This window comes from Astatotilapia calliptera, chromosome 3 (genome assembly GCF_900246225.1).
Source record: "Astatotilapia calliptera chromosome 3, fAstCal1.2, whole genome shotgun sequence".
Lineage (NCBI taxonomy): Eukaryota > Metazoa > Chordata > Actinopteri > Cichliformes > Cichlidae > Astatotilapia > Astatotilapia calliptera.
In genome coordinates this window covers 33,419,226-33,441,233 of record NC_039304.1, presented here as the reverse complement: position 1 = coordinate 33,441,233, position 22,008 = coordinate 33,419,226, and the positions used below count along the sequence as shown (strand labels likewise).

Sequence of the window (22,008 nt, the reverse complement as noted above, 5' to 3'; positions counted from 1 at the left end):
TTTGAAGCAGTAAGAGGTTCTCACTGATCGTCTGCGCCTGAAATGAAACAGAAATGAATGAGATTCTCCCGAGGAAACAAAAATCTGAAGACGCTTGCTTTTCCAGTTTCAAAGTCATCTTACCTTCACGATGCGTTCTTATTATTGGGAATGATTTTGTGTAGATGCACATAATTTGTTTCTCCTATGAAAATGCTTATTTGAATATGCAAGTGACAGCGAGGATCATTTTTCAAGCTTGGCATGGACTGATTTATTATTTTTTTAAGTGACTAATCATCTGATCTTAGATCCTGCAGATTTAACAGTTATTAGAGGAACGAGTTTTCTATTTATTAACCAGCAACAAGAGTAAATGCTCTGGTTACCTTTAAAAAAAAAAAAAAAGCTTTCTTTCACATGGTATAGTTAAAGGTCAGAAGTCAGGGGTGTGACCTACCTAGGAGACTACTTTAAATAACTATTCTTCATTATTCGTCCATGGATACAGTGACTTTTGCCGTTGTGTGCCAGTGTCACAGCTCATGTCGGTCAAACTTAATCAACTTTTCTCGAGTGATCAAAGTTAGAAAAGATGTAGCAGATTAAAACATAATTCTGTGAACGAGTCAAAGCTGATGCACAATAAAAGCATTAAAAGCATTTTCACAAAGAACAAATGTACAACATAAGCAGGCAATCTAACAAGAAATAATATATTATTTTTAAAAAGCAGTGAGGTTTTTATATGTTTACATCTCTCTTTAAAAGACTGTACTTTCTCCATGTTTAATGATTCCTGTTGGTAGAAGACCTGCAGAAAGTGGTTGGACCATGAAGCCGTTTAACTTTCTACCTCAATGATACATTTTAGGTAGAGCTTCCTGATTATACTTATAAGGTTAAATTATTTTTATGTATTTAACAACGAGAATAAAACTACTGCCATTAAACCCTTTTACCTTTGAGCCAAAACAATGCTTCTAGGGTTTATATATTACTTGACCGTCTTCCCAGTTTCTTTGTGCTGAGAAATGATTAACTTCTTGGATTATGTTCACAGGTAATATAGTACTGTATTAATATAACACTACAGAGTAGAAGCAAAGTTACAAGAGGGTAAATTATAGACTGAATTATAACAACAACTAAAGGTTGTTGATCTTCAAACTTCTTGAGCAAACAAAACTATGAATGTCAAGTCCAAAAAAAAATAGTAAGATCTGGGATTAGGACACACCTGATCCAAACTCTCGGTGTGTGAAAAAAGGAAAATTTTAAGCCTAATCTTAAAAGTAGAGAAGGTGTCTGTCTCCTGAATCCAAAATAGGAGCTGGAGAATAAACTAGAGAAAACGGGTGATCCGATCTATTACTATGGAGCAGAAAGATTGGGAACAAAACAGCTGAGAAGGAAGGTTAGGGTTAGGATAAGGAAACACTGATGCTACTCGAGTCCAGAAGACACGAGAAATTGAACATACTATGAAGAAAAGATGGTAGCTGAGAAAACAATGGAAGAAATCTTAAGTGGAGAAGAGCGCAGCCATTGTCCTCCTCTATGCAGATCTTAAGGGTTCCCTAGTCAGAGTCAGAGGACTTGCGACTAGGGAACCCTCAGAACATAATGCAAGAGGAAGGAGAAGGCAAGAAGCTCCATCTACAGTGCCCACTCGGGTTTGCCTTTTCACAAAAGAAAAGAGCAGTGAGGTACCTTCTGACATACCACCGATAACATCTGATGGATGATAGTCCCCCGTGGTGCAGCAAGGTTAAGAGGGCTGTAAGCTTCAGCTCCAACAAAGAATCGATCCCTCTCCAGGTCAAAGGTCAAACCCTACTTAGCACACTGTGATGCACGAGAACCAAAAACTAGCTTACAGTCAGTATCACCAGTGTGCCAAATGAGCTTTCACCAATTTCCGAGATTGCTCTAAGAATCTAGGAAAAGTTAGTATCAAGAAACTTTTAAATAAATCAAATAAAAATGGAAGAATTACATATGTATAGACCAGACAGTCAGGGTAGACTTTAGTGTGTAACAGCCTTGTTTTTTCTTTGCCACAACATATGCAAAGTTTCCTGAAGGCCATAAAGTGTGAACAAAATGCTTCCATTTCCTCAACATAACCAGGAAAAAGGAAAGTCACTAAAGAAACATTTAATATAAATGTTTTTGCATTTTGCCAGGTGATGGTCATTAGCTCATAAGTAACTGCACTATATCTCATGCATAAACATCTTAACTTACCATCCTGTTTTAGTTTTGGTCGTAAGCTCACCAGTAAAAGTCCAAAATGCAGACCTCAGGTCCAGTATGCCACGTTTGCTTTAGACAGCTCAAATTTACATCAATTATTCAGTTTTTAATGCTCTGATTTGTCAAAATTAAACCCTGTCCCCGTGGGACTCAAAAGCAGCTCCACTCCCCACCACCAGGTGGCAGGAACAGCTCGTGTGAATAACATTCAGTATTTCTAGATCTGATAGACAAATTTAATGCATTCAATGTTTCAACAAAAGGGTTTGAATGACATTTTTCACCCTTATTAACTCTCGATCCCCTGACATGTTGGTTCAGATTGCACAGCTCAATGTGGGTCCATAAATAAACTGGATACGGAGGAGACTCGTTTTTCACTCTAAATGTTTTATTGTTTCGCCTTACGCAAACATTTACATATAAAAAAAATGACCATTTCTTCTTGAAATAACTTTGCTCTGCTCCTTGCCCACAGCAGAGCATCAATGTATTCAAATTAGCTACCACTGATTTACTGACCAACAGAAAGATAAATCTGCTTAAATGCAAATACAAAAGATATATTTCTCTCCAAATGTATATTGATACAGATATTTAATTTTACAAAACCTTCAGCACACTCTGGTTAGTTAGCTGTTCCTTCCTTTCTGGTTAACCTGTCAATGAAACGTGCAGGTTCTTGCTTCAGCTGCACTGGACACTTATCAACAGGCTTTGAGTTGATGTTTAACACAACTATAAAAAACAGGCAGAGGCCTAAATTTTCTTTTGTGCCTTTTCTTCCTGTTAAAAGGGAGTTTTTCCTCCCCACTGTCACCAAATACTTGCTCATAGGGGTTTGTCTGATTTTTAGGGTTTTCTCTGTATTGTTGTTGAGTCTTTACCAAAGTTTCAGGCAACTGCTGTTGCCATTTGGTGCTGTAGGTTTAGCTTTTTCCAATCAGAAAAGCAACTATGACTAAAAGCTTTGTGTTTCGACATTCACCTCGTCATCTGAGAGATTCTGCAGTCGGAGTCATCCAGATACAGTTCATTATTTATGAGTGCCATCATTGTGGTTTAACGGCAACCAGATAAATAATACATTCATAAACAAGGAAGGAACATCTGTGAGCGGTGCTATCACATCTTACGGCTTGGTAAAAAACAAACAAACAAAAACATATTCTCCTGCTTTTATAGGATTTTTGTTTTAATATCTAAAATAAACACAAACTCTTTCCAAATCTTCCAGAAAGTCCATTAATTTTCTTCTGGTTATGGAATTCTGGTAGTGGTCGGGCCTGCAGCCTATCCTGACTGTTGTAGCGGGGTACACCCTGGACCTGTCACCAGTCTTATCACAGGCAGTGGATCTGAATGAGTTCAATCCACGGGTTACAATCCCATCTCCACAGCAGCTGGGGTAGACTCCAGCCCTCCTTAAAAATCTGAACTGTATACAAATGTATACATCAGTGTTTAGGTTAACAAAAATACAACAGGACCAACGCTCCTAATAAACCTTAATCAGATCTTTCAGTGGAGATATGAGGTTTCCACATGACCGCAATGACACCTATGAAGGTTTTCATTCCAAAACACCACACTGTATATCCACAAAAAAATAAAAAACCTCACTCAAAACTTTAATTCTAAATCAGGTTAGTGTAATATGATAGCTAAGGGGTTTAAAACAAATCCAGTATATACATTTTTGTGTGTGTAAGAAACTGTAGTTTAAAAATCAGGCGTAATATTTAATAGAGATCTTATTCTGGAACAAAACTCTTCACAACCCGTATGAGAACGTCAAAATAAAAGACAAAAAACAAGAACCGCAAAGACTTTCAGAGTAAAACTGACATGAATGAGGGGGCAGTGCTCATTTCAGAACAAAGTCTCACTGATGTCCTGCTCCAGCCATTATGTGGACAGTTTATACACGTGAAAAGAGCCTCAAACTCAGTAGTAGTTGTAAGGTGGATGCGGTTTGGTTTAGTATGCTAGGCAGAGAAGGAAGGAAAAAAAAAAAAAAAAAGAGAGAGAGACCTCGCCTGCTTGTTTCAAGACCGCTCCAGGATTACAAGCCTCAGTGAACCACAACAACTCCTTTCCTTTCAAACGTCGCCGCTCTGGGTGCGCGAGTTCGGAGAGCGATGACTTTCGGACGAAGACACGAGGGTCAGACAATGACTCCATTGACTCAGTTTGACACCCCACCCCCGCCTCCTCAACCCAACACCAGTTAACATGAAGAAAAAAAAAATCTTGCTTATTATTAACTGGGATGTCAGTGAGCTCTCAGTGAGTGGAATTTGAGCCATGCATTGATTATTCAAAAGCAACGCCTCCACAGAATCCACTCCAGGGTCTAGTGGATTGCTTGTACGCACGCACGCACGCACGCACGCACGCACGCACGCACGCACACACACACACACACACAGGCTATGTCTATATGTTATGCAGATTCTTCACTTCTTGTGGGATATTTACTGATAGCTTTCTTGCACAGTGAAAAGCCACTAAAATCTCTAAAGCTTACTGCGCTTGGCGGGTGCACACAGAGTTGTCTGACATGTACACAGTGTGTTCTTTTTATGACTTCAAAGTCAGTAGTTCTCCATATTTCTCAGAAAAACTAAAATCCCTGAACAGTTAACCACTTATTCCCATTTTTTTAGACATTTCTGCAGCTTAAAAATGTCTCCTCGTACCTCAATAGCTGATGACTCGTACCACAAAGTAGCTACAGCCACGGTCACCAACAACCACATACATCAGTGCGGCACAATGCCTCTGTCTTCTCCATACAGGATGCCTTTCTTTCAGGGAGCATGTCTACAGGCCAGATGGGCTGCAGGGCCTTCTCTGTCCAAAACAAAATGGCTTTGAGAGTGCTGGAGACCCCCGTCAGGTCTGCGAGAAACTGACCAGAATACTAAGCATCATCTTCAACGCACATCACGGCTCACTTTGTCAAAAGTGTTATACATCTTTCTTCACTGTTCAGCTGCACTCAGTAGCATATCCACAGGGAACTGAAGGAAATGCACAAAAATAAAAAAGCTTCACATATAGTGGAAAATCTACAGATATTAAACAACTTAAAAGAAGATGACCATAAAAACAATCATGATAACCTTCTTGAACTCTTTTGTTTATGGTGTTATTTACAAAAGAAGAAAAAACTTCTTTTTGGCAGTTAACAGTCACAGATTGTTTAGAGGAAGACATGAATACAAATGGTGCCACAGGCACCACTTGAATGCTACACTGTGTTGAGTCCATGCGTGTTACAACTGGGTACTAATAACGTGGCATTTAGGGACAACCTCGATCAGTTCGGATGCCGCTGCTTCTCCAGACAGAGTGAGAAGATTCCAGTTGCACGTTCGCAGCTCCCCTTATTTTTGCTATGTAAATGTTCATCTTCCCACTCTCCAGTTTCCCTCAGTGAGACTCCGTCTGTGTCTCCTTTATAGTCTCACCATCCCTATCCTCAAGTATGCCCACTCCAAGTGTCTGCTAATCCTAAGTATTCTGGATTTTCTGCAGTCGGTGTCACAAAACCGTTCATATGTCTGGTTACTCCTCCGTTGCTTTCCAGTCCTGCTGGGCCGTCCCCCGCCACAGCCCCGGGAATCACCTTGGGCCCGAGGTCCAGATAGTATGGGTTGTCAAAGGCCGGAGAGGTGGAGTTCACTGGGATCAAATACCCTGGGTTTTCCACACTGTGACCTGAACTTAAGCCGTTAGGAAGCCGGCGGTCTATTCTGGATTTTCGAGGCAGTGTGCTGGGCCGCTCAGGGAACCCTGGCCTGAGATCCTGAATTTCTTGGTTGACGTACTCTGAGAAGGTGAATAGAAGAAGAAAAGTCAGAACATAATCAGAGTTACGGACATTTCCTTCTTTATGAAGACCACGATTCACCTGGCAGGGGATGATTTTGAATGGCGTGACTCCGCCGGGGTAGTGAGTGGTGAAGATAAGGATGGGGAAAACCATTCCACCCATCAGTTTCTAGGTCATCCTTGCTCCCGTTGGGGAAAGTGGGGTCTTTGCTGTAGCGTCCGGGGCTGGCTGGTGCCAAGGAGTGGCTGTCTGTAGGTGCATCCAGGAAGACAGAGTCAGACTGACCTCCAGCTGAGGTGCTGCGAGCCAGCATTGGATACTGAGGCCACACACTGTTAGAGGCGCTCGCTCCCATTGTTAAGGTTGGGTACTGGGCGTGGCTGATTCCAGTCAGGGAGGAGTGAAGGTTCCGAGGCCCAGCAGTGTTGGAAGGGTCCATATCTAAGCTATGATCTCTGCTCTGCTGGAAAGAAAAACAACCACCCTTTAAGATATTGGGAATGTACGACATGACAGCATGTTAACAGAAAAAGTCGCACTCTCACACAGTACCAGGTACTTACTGCTCATATAATATATATAAATCTTCAAATATATGTTCATATCGGTTTCATCATTTATTAAACAGACAATTCATGAGTTATTTCAAACACACAGACATTAAAGCAGGACTCTTAATTCTTATGTCACACATGCTGAATGATGGACACTCTCTTAAAAACTTCTCATCTGTCACTCCAGAATAAATTAGGAAAATTATCTTAGACTGATCTGATCTGGGGGTGGGGATTCCCCACCCTCTGATCTGTGTGTCCCTGCCTCTGCTAAATTATTTTTAATAGCGAGTTACAGTTTCTAATTTTAATAGCTAGAAACCGTAGCTATAAAGGGCGTCTTTGTATAATGTTACAAGCAACAGAGAAGCAGCCACAATGCTGCATGAATATAGGACACCTACCCTTAAAGTCGTTCGCTACATTAATCACAATTTGGAACCTGCGGTACACGTTGCTGCAGAGCACATAATCGAGCAGAGTCAATTTCAGATATTTATTAACTCGAAAGTCTGCAACTGACACACTGCAGATGGAGCTTTGCCAGAAAGCAGAAAAAGTCATCAACGTGCATAGTTTTCTCATTCTGACATGCAGAAAATTTACTGTAACACGTTATAGCGCTGGTGAAATTTGAGATTTAATAGAAATACGGAAATTTAATGCCACAGCTTGCCAAATAGTGCTCAGTGGAAGGGGATCTATCAAGTAAAACTTGAGATGTAAGAGCCAACATGTACAACTGTCATCACATAACAGGTAAATTCTGTCTGTCTGTGATTAAAGCCAGCAAATGGACCAATCAAAAAGAACATATATCTATCTATGTATGATAGATATAGATACATATAGTTATATAAAATAGACAAAGACAAAATTACCCACCCCCCTCCCACCCCACTGACCCTGTATGACTGGTGTCTGGATAGTCCATTGGCCTGGGGCTCGTCCCCTTTCCTTGTATTTGGCACCAGGTACTCCTCAGGATCCAGGATCATTTCCCCAATATTTTCATCTTCCCTCAGAAGCATCCTGTAAAACTCACTGTCCACTGGGCTGCACTTGCTCATCTCTTCATCATTCTGAAAGACGATGAAAGAACAACATAGGATAAAAAACCCAAAACATTCTAGGAATGTACATCTTTATTTATTTGGATGGAATTAAAAGTGTCACTCTTTAAAAGGTAACCACATCTAAAAAGTAGCAGTTTTAGATAAATAATTTTATAGTATGGACACAATAACTATCAGTCCCGCTCTCTCTCTCACACACACACACACACGCACACGCACACAGTAAAACATTAACAGCATGAGTAAAACATTTACATACCTGAATAACTACATAGCGAGTAGGATCTCTAGCCATGGCACTAAAATCATTGACCAGGCCTTTGAATCTCGGCCTGCTCTCAGGATCAATCATCCAACCTGCCAACCAAACAATGGTTAACTGAACACTTCAACAACATTAAATCCTTTGACAGACGGGGAAATAAACTACAACGTGTATAAAAGTCAGATTCATTTGCAGTTTTTAACCAGGAAATACATTAAATGCTTAAATCTTGGCAACATCACAACATAGACAAAATGCAAAAATCACTGCTGCAGTGAGAGGTACTGACATTTGACCATGATCATGTAGACATCAATGGTGCAGATAAGGGGTTGGGGAAGCCGCTCGCCCCCCTCTAAAACCTCTGGGATATCTCTTGCTGGAATCGTGTCGTAGGGCTTAGAGCCAAACGTCATCAGCTCCCAGACAGTTACCCCTGCAATTAAATAACAACAACGCAACATTTACTCTAAAATACAAATCACCTATAAGGATTTAAACCAAGTTATCTGTGAATGAAGTTAGTTTTAAAACCATTATGCATTCAAGAAAAACTATGGAAACACTGAACTCTAAATGTTTTAAGAAATATATTTATGGTTAAAATTTAAGTTAAACACTTTGGATTGCTGTTAAGCTTAGTCTATGGGTGAGACCAACACTCAATCATACAAGAACCTCTCTTGGCCAGTCTCAACTAGATTTATGCAAATAAGATACTTTGACATCATGCATCATACCCTTTGATGAGAATTTCAGGGTAGATCTAACTGTTGTGATTGACACCTTGTTAGCCAGTGAGTGTACTTTTCACACCACCGACAAGCCACAATAAAGCACGACGAAGATCAATTCAGTTTTATTTAAATAGAGCCAAATCATAACAGCAGTTATGTCAAGGCGTGTTTTTATTTTTATTTAATGTAGCATGTAGCAAAATGCTACTCTACAAATTTCCCACTCCTTTATGCTAATGTATTTAGCTCAATTTAAAATGGAAGTTAGGCTATTTAGCGCTACTTAGCATTAGACTGTAATAACTACCTGTATGTAAATGTGAGACGAGTTTATTGTTAATGCTAGTGTTATTAGATTCTTTTTTTTTCGTGTTTCATATAGGGAAAAAATGCTACCTTACAACACACATGGCTAAGCTAACTAGTTTGATACAAAACAGAAATTAGGACGGATAACTCTAGGCTGTGCTAACTAGCTGTTTAAAAACTTTGAAGACAGTAAGATTTTTTATTTACAAGAAAACAGCATTATGTTGTATTGCTAGTGATACCTGAACAGCTCTATCTTTGCTAAGAACCAAAAAAGTCCTGTTTTTCCTCTCTTTTCCTGGAATGCGCCAACTCAAGAGTGATGTCATTCTCAAAGTTCCTGCATTCGAGTACTGAGGTATCTGGATCATGGCCAGTGTTGCCAACTCCTCAGTAAGGAAAATCGCTATTGGCTGTCCTAAAAGTCGCTAGAAGGCGCTAAATGACGTCATCGCCTAATTTGCATAATTGGTCATGCTAATCTAATTGTAACCTATGTTGTTGGAGAGAGAAATAACATCGTGGAAGAGACATAAAGTGAGTAAAAAACGTCCTAAATGCATTTAGAGTTTATTTAGAACTACAAATTACATTTCTTTTAGCAATTATTGTTTTTTTTTATGTCACAATTCCAACCCTGCTCCTTTACCCGGGCTTGGATCGGCAAAAGTGACCCGAAATAGGCACTCTGGTGGATTTACTTTGTGTGTGTGTTTATAAGTAGTTTTAAACCTTGTGATCCACAAAACAGCATAAGAGTAAAAGAGTAAAAGAAGAACTGACTGCGTTACAGCACCCGCTGCTTGTTGAGAGTAAAAGCGATACGCGCTTTCACGTCTTTTTTTAGCGACTTTTTAAAATAAGTCGCTATGGGGTCTGAAAACTCGCTAAATATAGCGACAAAGTCGCTAAGTTGGCAACACTGATCATGGCGGAAGATTTTATGGCAGAGATGCTACTTTACACACTTATGCTAAGATGACTAGCTTGATGTAAAACAATAGTTAGGCTATCCCAAAAAGTTGATTCTGTGGGAGAAACATTTCATCTTTCATCCAACTAGTTAGCACTAACTTGTTAGCACAGCCTAGACTATCGAATGCAACCTGAAATGGATAACAAAGAACATAAAACAGAAGGAAACGGTTTACATTTTCCTATAGACTTCTACACAACCAGAAGTCTTTTTGTGACCAGCTATTGCCATCTGATAGCCTTCAGACAGACTGCAGGTTTAAGGGACTTTGCACTGGATTAATTTTTCCAACCCAGAATCTGGGTCCATGAGAAATAGTACTGTTGTGGAGGGCCGGGCCAACTGGGTGCTACACAACAGACCCACGTGGCCCCTTGACAAAATTAATTGTCTAGCCTTTTTCGCTTTATACTGTCTGTGGGCAAAATCCTTAGCTGGCCAACAAGGAATGGAATCTTTGGAGAAGACCTAGCTTAGTAACGGCAAAAACTTTATGTCTGAACAGGCATTCATGCCAATTGCATTTTTTTATGTCCCTCTATCAGCTAATTTGGATCCTTTTAAGCCATTACAAAACCACAGATTGTTAAACAAAAGCCATCTACATGAACCAGTGCTAAGACTGGCCAATGGAGATGCTTCTTACAACTCTCAGCATACGCAAGTCCCACCCATATGATTCGGCTCAAACAGCAAACATCATTTCTGGATTCACATTTGAATCAAAATCCTACTTTACTTGCTTGCAAATCTATTTTGGTTCACATTTAAACTTCAATGTATTTGATAAGATTTTTCTGATGATTTATTCATAAGAAAAGGATCAATTTAAAATTCCTAGCCCTGGTTGATGCCTACCGTAGCTCCATACATCACTCTGGTGAGTAAACTTCCTGTGCAGGATAGACTCCAAGGCCATCCATTTGATTGGCACCTGGAAACACAGATTTCCAGAGCATTTTTAAACAAACAAAATCCTTAACGCCCGCAGAGAACATGCTCTGCAAGTCACAGCTTCCATCTCACCTTCCCTCCATCGGCGTGATACTCCGTCTCGTCTATATCGAGCAGACGGGCCAGACCAAAGTCGGTGATCTTCACGTGATTCGGGTTCTTCACCAGGACATTCCGGGCTGCCAAATCTCTGTGGACCAAACGAACCTCCTCCAGGTAACTCATCCCCTACACCAACACACACATACACCAACACACAGATCCATCACCCTACATGTGTCCACAAATAAACAAACTGGAACCACATCAAATATGAAAAGACAAGTAAGATAAGAGAGAAATGAACAAAATATACTTCCGCTTATATCACTGCAAGCGGTCACACAAGTACAAGCATGAAAACAGAAATGCAACACCTTGTTTCCTGTTTTTGTACCTTGGCAATCTGGACACACCAGTTGAGTAGGAACTGCGAACCAATGCGGTCCTTGTTCTCTCTGACGTAGTCGAGGAGGCAGCCGTACGGCATCAGCTGAGTGACCAGCTGCACAGTAGAGGTGAGACAAATCCCCAGGAGACGACACACGTACGGGCTGGCAACGCCCGCCATCACATATGCCTCCTGGAAGCAGAGAGAGCAGATGTAATGAGCGTGTGAACTTCATTTCCGTCCACTGTAACTCCTCAAGGTTTTCTGCCTGGCTTATACTCACATCGAGGATTTCTTTGTTGGCTTTTGGTGAGGTGTTCTCACGCAAAACCTTAATCGCCACTGGGATTTTCACATTTTCCCCATCAGGAGCCCAAATTCCCTGAAACAGTAATCAAAATCATCTCGAACAAAGCTCACCACCCTCTGAACAAACAGCACATAACGTGGTTATGGATGTGCATGATGACCATACCTTGTAAACAGTGCCAAAGGCCCCCGAACCCAGCACCCTGAGTTTTTTCAGCTCGGTCTCTTTCAATATACGCATCTGAGCTTGATTGGGTGAAGCACCACTCGGCGTCAAAGGCTCCACCAGCTGCATGTGAAGGAGGAAAATAGCAGATAAAGACTCCACGCTAGAGCAAAACACACATTTTAATTTGGCACGTCGTCCCTCACCTCGTGCTCCTGCAGGATCCTCCTCATTGTCTCCTTCCTCTTTAGCTTCTTCTGTCTCCTCAAGTAAAAGACCAGCAGAGCCAGCAGGATAATGAAGAGCACCACCCCACCTACTGCAGCCGCGATGGACGTGCCAGGTCTACACAGACACAGAAAGTTTAACGCTGCGCCCATCCATAAAAATCGAAGTTCAATTTGTAACAGCTCCCAGAAAAGCTAACGGAAATAAGTTGTTTAGTGCGCTCACCCTGTCCTGGTATCAATGGGGCAGCCTCGTTCATCCTTCACAGTGCAGCTGGAAGAGAAAAGCACCGTCTGTGAAGTCAGTCTCACTGCGTGCTTGTGTATGTGTGTGTGAGTTGGGGCTTAAATGTGGCGTCACTCACGGTGGCGTGCAGTTGGTCTTGCATGGCAGACAGTGTCCCGTGGCATTGCTGTATTTCCACACAGTATGCAGATCGCCCTTGACGCCACTGGGACACCGATCCACGCAATACTCGCCGTCCTGGAAATTCCGACACTCCGTGCAATGTTGAGCACCCTGAGACGCAAACAGAGCGATATTTAACAATGTTTATTTTTTTTATTTAACATAAAAAAATAACAGAGTTTCTACAGCCCAGTGTGACGTCGACATCCTACTTACAGCACCACAGCAGCTAAAAGGATTCAATTTAAGCTAAAATTAGACCACTTTAAGAACTTTTGTAATTAGAAATAGCTTAAAGTATAATTTATTTTAAAGCAAGCAAGGTGCAAGCAACATTATCCCTGTGTAAAAAGGCTTCAGTAATCTCAGCTCTACAATGCACCATCAAAAACAAGCTATGCAATGAGAATATGCATCCTGCAGTGATGCCACATGCATCTTGAGAAAAGTGAAAAAGGAAAACAGAACCTCATAAACTTGTATTTATTCATACAAACGATACATCTCCAGGTTAAATAAACTGTCATATACAAGTACTTTTGAGCTCCAAATGGAGGTTTAAGGAGTTAGAAATCCTATCTAGCCGTATTACACTTTGGTCTATGTTTCTTACCGGCCCGTGGCAGGACTCTGAGCCATTGAGGGGTCGACACTGTGGATCACAGGCAACACACTTAGATCCATCTATGTATTCACGTACGGGCCTGCAAAGCAAGCACAAGATGCACGTAAGGTAACATCCCAGGATTAAATTAAATGCATTTATCTGAAGCATCTGACACCATCCTGAGAAGACACAACTTCAGAAACAGACGCCAGCTGCAAGTAACCCGATGAGCTCAACGACATTTCTTCTTCTTCTATAGACAATCGTGAAGTATCGTATGAATTTTTGCCAACTTTCTGCAAACATCACATCATGCTGGACTGTAAATTTCCAGTCCAGGATACAATTTCCATCACAGATTCAAAATAATTAAATTTTTACACTTTTGTTCTGCTTTACATTGAAGAAACAACATTAAACATGTTAATTTAACACCTAGATAGAAATTGTATGTATGAATTCCCGAATATTCCATGTATTACTGCTTTTATTTGATAAAAGCATTTATATGTTGTAGAGCAATATATAGGGCACGCCACTCACTCCATACTACGGTGACCTCAGAGGTATTTACGGCTATGATGTCTTTAATCAGTTAGATTTGTTAATCTTTTTATTTAGAAACTCTATGAAACTAAACACATAACATTTCTACTTTCCTTGTTAGGTTATGGTCGCGATGACTAAAGCCATAGTGTGGTGATAACTTTTTAAATCCGATCCAATTCAAGGCAAAATAGGCAAGAGAGCAGGGTATGATTTTGCATTTGGTTGCGTTGTAAATAACAAAATCACTAGCTTAATTTGGAGTGTATAATAATAATAATAACCTCTGTTGTTTGAGTCTTACTAAAAGAGACTGTAATTAGATGTTTGAGCATTTTACTTTAAGCCTGCTTTTTCCAGGCACTTAGCAGATGTAAATTCCTAACTAAGCAAATGTACCATCTAATGGTTGTACTGGGTTCATTTTGTGCGCATGTATACAGCCCAGTGTGTTTTCTCATTTGCTCTGCCATCTTGCATTTGCTTTTGTATGTGCATGTATGCACGTCATATCAAACTCAAACACACCGTTATCGCAGATAATAGATCCTAAATTGCTTCAAGGCACACGTTAAATTAAACATTTTTAATCTGAAAACTAAACATCATTAGTTTTTCTGATATATTTACTGGGGAACTAGTTCTGGGAATTATTACAAATAAAACAAATAGTACACTGAACAATTACAGAACATTATCAGTTGTTTTCGCATTGATTTAGTTTTGCCACACCTCTACAAACGCACGCAAACCTTCTTACCCCTGATAGAGATCACACTGCTCTACACACTCGGTGCCACGTTGGAAAGTTTGGCAGGACACGCACTGGCTGGGCCCCGGACCCCAACAGCCCGCCTTACAAAGGGGGTGACAAACATTCCCCTCTTTCTCTGAAAACATAGAGACAATGCAGCATGATTCACCCTGTAGTTTTTTTACTGCATTAGACCACAAAAAAAAAAAAAAAAAAAAGCTTAAGACAGCTGCACGACTAAAAGGTCTGTGGCTTTACTTACCACAGACTGCAGGGTCCTGGTTGTGGCTGACGATGCGGTGCGGACCCTGGGTGGGATGGAGGAGATTCTGCCATGGCAGTGAGTTGGTGTAGCACAGCTGTGTGTTGTTGTAAATCAAGACCAAACCTCCACTGACGCTGCGCAGCGACCGCAACCCGAGAGACTCGATTTGCAGATTCTGGATGGCCAGTGAAAACACACCCCTGAATGGATGGAGAGGGAGAAGATGAAGAGTGGTAAACAAAGCTTTAAATAAAGAAGAGTGTAAGAAGCAAACAGCAAAAGAGACACAGCTGTAACCCGGTATCTTTCTGTGAAAACAAGCTTCTTACAAACAGCGTTTGGGCTCTTCGGAGCAGAGTAAGGATCTTGGTCATTTTGGAGGGACTCAAAGCAGAGCATCATATCAATGTGGCTCCAGCACTGTCACTACAACTGCCCTACAGTGTAAAACCTGAGAAATCCAAGTGCAAAATTCTCCCACATGGAGAATGTATAAGGAATTATTCAGTTGTTCACTGATGAGTACAAGTCTGGAAAAAATACAAAGTTTATTGAGAAATTTATGATGCCACACCGTGCCCACATATTCTGATCCTGCCCTTCCATTCAGAGGTTTTGGATATAAAAGTGGATGCTACATTTCTGTCCCGGGATCCACAAAACATTCCTTAAAACATCTGTAGACTTCTAGACTGCTGGTAAAAAAGGGAAAAAAATGCTGGCTTCAGAAGACACCACCAAACATCGACCTTTTCCTAGAACAATCAATGGATAAGATGGCTTTGACTCTTCAAACTAAGAGTCAAGGAGATTAACAGTGGGGGGAAAATGGGTTTGTTATAACAAGATTCAGAACAGCTTATAATCCAAGTGTAAAAGCTCTGATAGAAATATTTTCCTGCAGTGTATTCGATGGCTTTGGATGATGTTATTAATCTGTTTAAGTCCCTGACATCATGTTCCATGTTTGTAAAACTGTGTAAAATGGAAAAAAAAGACTTCCAAGTGGGAGGAAAAAAGTACTCAAGCATGACTTGTCGTGTCCTGTCGCCAAACTGCTGAGTGACAAAGTCCACATGAAGTCGCACTTGTCGTGGATGAAGGGATCAAACGGAGGCCATGGAGACCGAGGTCAGTGTGAAACCAAAAGTGAATGCGGAGCTAACATTTTCAGACATTCGTTTCAATCGAAAATAATAAAACAGTTGTCGGTTGGAATTTTTTTAGCTTTAGCTAAAAGCTGCATTAAAACAGACTCTTTCTCAGCATCAACCATGTATTATACAGCCTGTCTTGCTCATACTCCCTCCACAAAAATGTGATTGGTCGCTTCCACCTGGAGAACATTGATCGTAACGTTGTACACGTCACCAGCACGGTGATCAGATGGTGCTAACTGTGACCTAGTTTAAGACACTGGCCAGCAGGGCAGCAGTGCTAGCTAATAATTAGCATTTATTACCCTGAAAATGAACAGACTGCCTCAACTGAAGCAGAAACAGTCGAAAAAAACTGAACACAAACAAAGACACAGTGTTGGGTGGACACATTGGCATGTAGTGACGCACCGCATGGAAAGAAAATTAAACGTGCTGCATCTATATAACGATCTTAATACTACAGGAGAGCTGTTCAAGGCACATATAGACGATCCGGATGGTGAAGTGGAGTTTATTGATTCTTTAAATTACTTAAACTTACTATTATTCTTCATTTAGTTGACTTTTTTATCCACGTTTCCATTGTGCTCACTTGCATGAGAAGAAAAATGCGCTTAGCAGGCACACCTAATGTTTGTTTCCAGCTCGTTGGTAAGTTTATTGATAATAAAGCTGATAATAAAATCACCACAGAAGGGAAAACAAAACAAAACACTGCAGTAAAGTGGATTGAGTATGGTTACACAACAGGCATATTGTGCAAACAGGATGACAAGGGAAATAGTGGAGAGCATGCAGAGCAACAGACAAGCAGTTTTAAGAAGTCTTACTTGTAGAGCATCGTGCCTCTGATCACCTTCAGGTTCTCAAACACACTGAGGTTGGTCCACTGTTCTGGCCAGGCATCAATGTAGAGATAACCTGCAAGTTTAAAGATCACACAGAGGTGATGAAAACATTCCAACTGAGGAGACTTCGGTGTGAGAAACAGATAAAATGTTACTTAATAAAAAGCTCACATAGGGTTTAACAAACACTGTGGTACCTGTGATCTCCTCCAGAGTCCTGAAGGCACTCAGCTGCTCCAAAGTCAGGCCTGAGGTGTTCTTCGCAGGATCCCTGGACAGCGTAAGATTTAAGTAAGACTTAAAAGCCACTTTGATTATTGGGAACAATTTCATTTTCTCTTGGCTTGTCCTCAATATTAATATCTCCTCCAGGTTAAGCTTGGATTTTGTGAGAAATGCCTTCGCCAGTCCACACAAGTCATGGAGACGATGTGTCTGGGTGATCTTGAGTCAGAGATACAGATTCAATCCACAGGAGGAAATAGGAGGAAATAGGAGGAATATGCTGAATGCAAGCCTGTTTGTGCAGGTTCAGATCACACTAACACACTAACATTGACAACCCTCAACAATACATCAGAAACCACACACGCGTTCACTTAAATCAGCTGTCGGGGAATTTTATCAACATGTAGTATCTCAACCTCAGCAAGTTACAAGTCATGTAAGCAAACCTACAAGCTTTGTATTAACTGTTGGTATTTCGCTACATTATTTGAAATGCTCTTGAATGACACTGGTGTAGAAACAAATTGGAGCAGTTTTGTCCTCTGTTGACACAACGTCAAAAACACTTGAGTTTAAAGCCGGTCTGGTTACATGTGCAGGGATAGGCTCGGGCGGCAAAAGGATTGTGTACAAGTTGTTGCTGCAAAATTAAATATTTGAAGTGCTGAATGGGAGGGATGTGGCGCTGTGGCGGAATAAAGTCTCTGGTGTCAAGCTGCTTGTTGTCTTTACTGAATTTTACACGTTTCTAAAAATGTAAAAGTCTCTCACCATGAGAAGCTCTCAGAGCGGAAGGCCAGGCTACCGAAAATCTTCGTGCACTTGTTGAACTCCTCCACATTGGAAGGCGTTACTACGGCGATGCTGCTGCTGCTGTCGGTGACACCATTGTTGTCTGTACTCGGGCCGAAACACACTATGATACCAACCAGGAAGGGGAAAAAAAACAAAACAACAACAGACATTAAACCAAACCAGAGCTTTTCTGGAAGCAGTATTTCTAATTAGACTAAAGTTTAACAACAACAATGACTAATAATCACCCAGCAACATGAACTAGGACGTGATCATTGCTGAATGAAACAGATTTGCACTGCATTAAAGGAACAAAGCCTTAAACCACCCCTCATTTACTTATGTTTTGCTATGAAAACTGGAAATAGCAGCGGTGATTTATTGACAATGTGAAGTTTTTTGAGCAGTACTGTATACAATAACATTCAACCAGCTCTGAACACTTAGTTTTTCTGCTCTTGGCTTGGTATGATGTCAGTGAGAGTGGATACTGTCGTCACCTGCACACAGACCGGACCGACCTGCTGTTCAAATCTTTAAATCTGTTTACGATGGGCAGTGAATCAGAAAAACAGGAGCCATAACAACTTGTTTTCAGACAGTGGGTGAGCTGAACGGTTGCACCAAGGTCCATTATAAAATAACTAAAAATTATTGCGAGCATTGAATCATGCAAAGCTGCTCCAGGAGAATCCAAGAATAAAAATATGAAGATGAAAATGAGCACCATAGATCCTGGAGGCTTGGTATGAGGAAGCAGAGACAGCAGAATTATGCTAGCAAGGTTATAAAGGTGACAGAGAAACTAACAAGCTAAACTAACGACATGAACAGACAGGCGGACCAGATTACTGAACCTCATTCCGATTTGTCGAGTTAACTCAAATCTAGAACCATCTTCCGCTTCCAAGTGGATGTTTTTATTCACACTAATTAGCAGGTAAATCTAATAAAGCTGCCACTGTGTGCGTGTGTTTGTAAACAGAATGATATTTCCCAGGAGAAAACAGAATGACTACCTCACCTTTGGGACAGTCTCCTTCACACTTATCACATTTCTGCGTCTCCGTCCCGTCAGGTTGGGTGACGACAACTTCCTGGTTGTTTGGGGGGCAAGATAAAGTACAGGCCACTTCCAACGCCAGATAGTTATCTACAGGGCAGGAGACAAAGTGTCCAAGATGGGAGGCAGGGATTTAAAAAAATAAATAAATCAGCGAGCGTGTGACAGCTTTCTTGGTTAAGCAGATTTTTTTTTTTAAAGGCAAACTCTTACAAGGACACGTCTTGACACAGGTCGCTCCAAAGTTAAACTTCCCATGTGGGTTGGATTGGGACTGAAACGTGACGGGGTCATAGGTGGTGGGCAGTGGACAGTTCTCTTTACATACACCGCTGTCGTTGAAGTGACGACAAGCCTGCAGAGAGGAAGGAGGAAACATGTTTCTCCAGTAAGGAAAAGGAAAAAAGGAGATTACACTGTAGATAAGAAAACAAAAACAACAGGACTGTTTACCAGACAGTCTGAGTCTTTGGGTCCAGTGCATCCAGCTGCACACTGCAGGTGACAGCAGTCGTTGGGTAGAGGACCTTTACACCGCTGGCAGCCAGACGCACATTTAGCTCGGGTCACTTTAAACACACACACACACACACACACACACACACACACACACACACACACACCCTTTCAGCAAAACTTCATCTGTTCTGCTTTTGTCTACATAAAACTACATGACATGACTGTGTGTGTGATTTTAACTCACGAGTTTGGCAATCCTGAGGAGTCTCTCCCCAGCATCTTTTCCCACATGCAGGCGAACAACTTGGACCTGCACCAGAAGAAAGCCAGGAATAAAAACCAGGGAAAGCTGAGCCACAATTTTACAAGAAAGACAAAGATTCAAGAGCATGCAGACATGCTGGCTGATCCGTGGTTATGTAAGGCACCAGTACGGTTCATGAGAGCCGTTTGCTGGAAGGTCAAACTCTATAAAAGAAATCTATGTAAAGTATCCAAAACCAACATAAACGATTTTTGCCCACATTAGGATTTATAAACCCACTTCCAAAATTGCTGGGACACAGCGCTAGAATGTAAAATAAAATCAGAATGCAATGATCTCACAAACCCACATTTTATCCCCAGTGGGACAAAGAAAACACATCAAATGTTTAAACTGAGGCATTTTACTATTTGATGAAAAAATATTTTGAAGCTGGTGGCAACAACATGTCTCGAAAAATTGGGACAGAGCAACAAAAAGCTGGAAAAGCAAGCAAAAAAAAAAAAAACAGCTGGAGGAACATTTTGCAACTAATGAGGTTAACTGGCAACAGATCACTAACATGACTGGGTATAAAAAGAGAGGAGAGGAGTTTCTCAGGAATAAAGACCGGCCGAGGTTCACTAATCTGCAAAAAACTGTGTCTTCAAAATGTGGAAAGATTTTGGAATAATGCTCCTCAATGTAATGATGGCGCCTTTACACATCTGGAAAGGCACCATCAGTGCTGAAAGCTATACACGGGTTTTAGATCAACATATGCTCCCAACCAGGAAACATCTGACATGTAAAATGACTTTATGACATCGACAAATCACTGCATGATGTTTCTCTTTGTTCACTATTAGAGTCAGTCAGCTGCTCACAGTTAGGAGGCCGAGGCTGCAGTCGGTGTTCCTTGGCACGGCCATTCTGCTCATCCAAGATGTCCGTCAAATTGATGTTCTGGGGGTCTGGGAAGCACAGCTGGGGGTTCCCCCAAATATACACTGCACCCAGCAGGATCTCTGCAGGACAGATAATACACAAAAGTGACTCCACAACTTATAGAAGACAACAGATGCTGAGAGAAACGGGCCTCTGTTCTGACCAATCTTCCAGTGAAACACTTCAGTGTTTTAAAGCTGGCGGCTGAGGATAAGAAAATGAGTCTGAGCTCCAAACTTGTCACATCAAATTACGCCGGATTTGAGGAAAATGTCTGACCTGTGAGGCTACGTAGCCGGAGCGTCCTCAGCCCCTGACCGGCGTGAGTGTTATCCAGCACAGCCAGCGCGTAGCTGGAGTTGTACAACTGGCTGCCTCTTATGATCCGAAGGCTGTCTAAGGGCAACAGGCTCACAGAAACATGAGCAACAAGTACATAACCCTGTACCTCCACAATCCCCTGGTGAAGAAGAGATGAAGAGAGACCAAGGTGAGGAACACTGGAGCTAACCAAGCTTATTAACTGTATTAACATTTTCTTTGCGTTTCCATTCAAACTATACCTGCAGGAAGGAGAGGTCAGGGTTTCCATGGAGGTGTGTAATCTCCAAGTTTCCATGAACAACCTGGCAACCGGTGTAAAGCAGCCTCAGAGTCTCATAGTGGTTTTCCAGGCTGGAGGGCAGGGCCAGCTTCATGTCTGTACCCCGACAGACTGCAAGGCAAAGAAACAAAGTGGCAATTTATATGACCTGTCAAGAACTACAACCTACAGTATATAGAAACAAAAAACCACTTTTCTTCAATGCAACATTTAGTTTCTTTAATGAATGAAGCCATTCAACTTTTCATTCGGCAGAATTCTTGCATTTTATGGGTTAAAATATCATCCCTACAAAAAACTAAATGACATACAGTAGTCTGCAAAAGCTGTGAGCCAACCTTCATTTATTTTTATTTCACTTGGAAAATTGGAAGATGGGCAAACACATGCAGTGCAGTATAATAAGGAAAAACAGAGGTTGTACAATTCTAACAAGCTCGAAAGTCAATGCAAGTCAATACAGCCTGAACTCTCTAGGTCAAGCTTTCTTGTCATTTCTTTAAGTAGTCTACAGGAATAGTTCTCCTGGCTTCTTGAGGGACATGCAAAGCTCTTTTATGGATGTTGGCTTCTTTTGTTCTGTTCTCTCTCAAGACGATCACACACTGCTTTAATAATGTTGAGGTTTTTTTGGACATCTCAATGTAAACGTTTACAACAGTCCTTTCTTTTTTGGTTCCTTTTTTCATGTGTACAGACACCTACGTGGTAATGAATGTAAGGCTTGGACTCCACATAACTTGACTCCATCTATTCACAAGCAGCCTAAATAGAAATACGAGCCGCACGCACAGCCTCCGTCTGCGTCTTAGTATACATATATGATATATTTTCCCCTGGCAGCAGATTCCCTTCAGTGGGTCACACACAGAATTGAATTCGGGGGTCATACAGCATTATAATTCACAGGGGCATTTGCAGACACATAGCTCTCGTGCCTTAACAAGCAGTCACACGGTGAACAGTCCCTCCTCTCTCGAAGTTATAAATGACTTC

At 41.2% G+C, this 22,008-nt stretch overlaps 1 protein-coding gene across 2 annotated transcripts in view; it reads right to left on the bottom strand.

Annotated features, from left to right (window-relative positions):
• Positions 1-3,855: 3,855 nt before the first annotated feature.
• Positions 3,856-22,008, bottom strand: part of erbb2 (erb-b2 receptor tyrosine kinase 2) — a 35,729-nt gene continuing 17,576 nt past the window's right edge. The window contains exons 2-27 of one of the 2 annotated variants that reach the window (XM_026163000.1): positions 20,972-21,123; positions 20,688-20,868; positions 20,348-20,488; positions 19,461-19,526; positions 19,211-19,326; positions 18,971-19,112; positions 18,719-18,847; positions 17,671-17,815; positions 16,869-16,942; positions 16,654-16,744; positions 14,661-14,863; positions 14,405-14,534; positions 13,105-13,195; positions 12,448-12,602; positions 12,309-12,356; positions 12,062-12,200; positions 11,856-11,978; positions 11,664-11,762; positions 11,387-11,572; positions 11,023-11,178; positions 10,855-10,930; positions 8,264-8,410; positions 7,969-8,066; positions 7,539-7,715; positions 6,158-6,542; positions 3,856-6,075 (exon numbers count right to left, since the gene is read on the bottom strand). In XM_026163000.1, coding sequence (XP_026018785.1) covers positions 5,726-6,075; positions 6,158-6,542; positions 7,539-7,715; positions 7,969-8,066; positions 8,264-8,410; positions 10,855-10,930; positions 11,023-11,178; positions 11,387-11,572; positions 11,664-11,762; positions 11,856-11,978; positions 12,062-12,200; positions 12,309-12,356; positions 12,448-12,602; positions 13,105-13,195; positions 14,405-14,534; positions 14,661-14,863; positions 16,654-16,744; positions 16,869-16,942; positions 17,671-17,815; positions 18,719-18,847; positions 18,971-19,112; positions 19,211-19,326; positions 19,461-19,526; positions 20,348-20,488; positions 20,688-20,868; positions 20,972-21,123 — 3,800 coding nt within the window. In that variant the 3' untranslated portion in view covers positions 3,856-5,725. The remainder of the gene's footprint in view (positions 6,076-6,157; positions 6,543-7,538; positions 7,716-7,968; positions 8,067-8,263; positions 8,411-10,854; positions 10,931-11,022; positions 11,179-11,386; positions 11,573-11,663; positions 11,763-11,855; positions 11,979-12,061; positions 12,201-12,308; positions 12,357-12,447; positions 12,603-13,104; positions 13,196-14,404; positions 14,535-14,660; positions 14,864-16,653; positions 16,745-16,868; positions 16,943-17,670; positions 17,816-18,718; positions 18,848-18,970; positions 19,113-19,210; positions 19,327-19,460; positions 19,527-20,347; positions 20,489-20,687; positions 20,869-20,971; positions 21,124-22,008) is intronic. The other variant, XM_026163001.1, reaches the window with a different exon arrangement.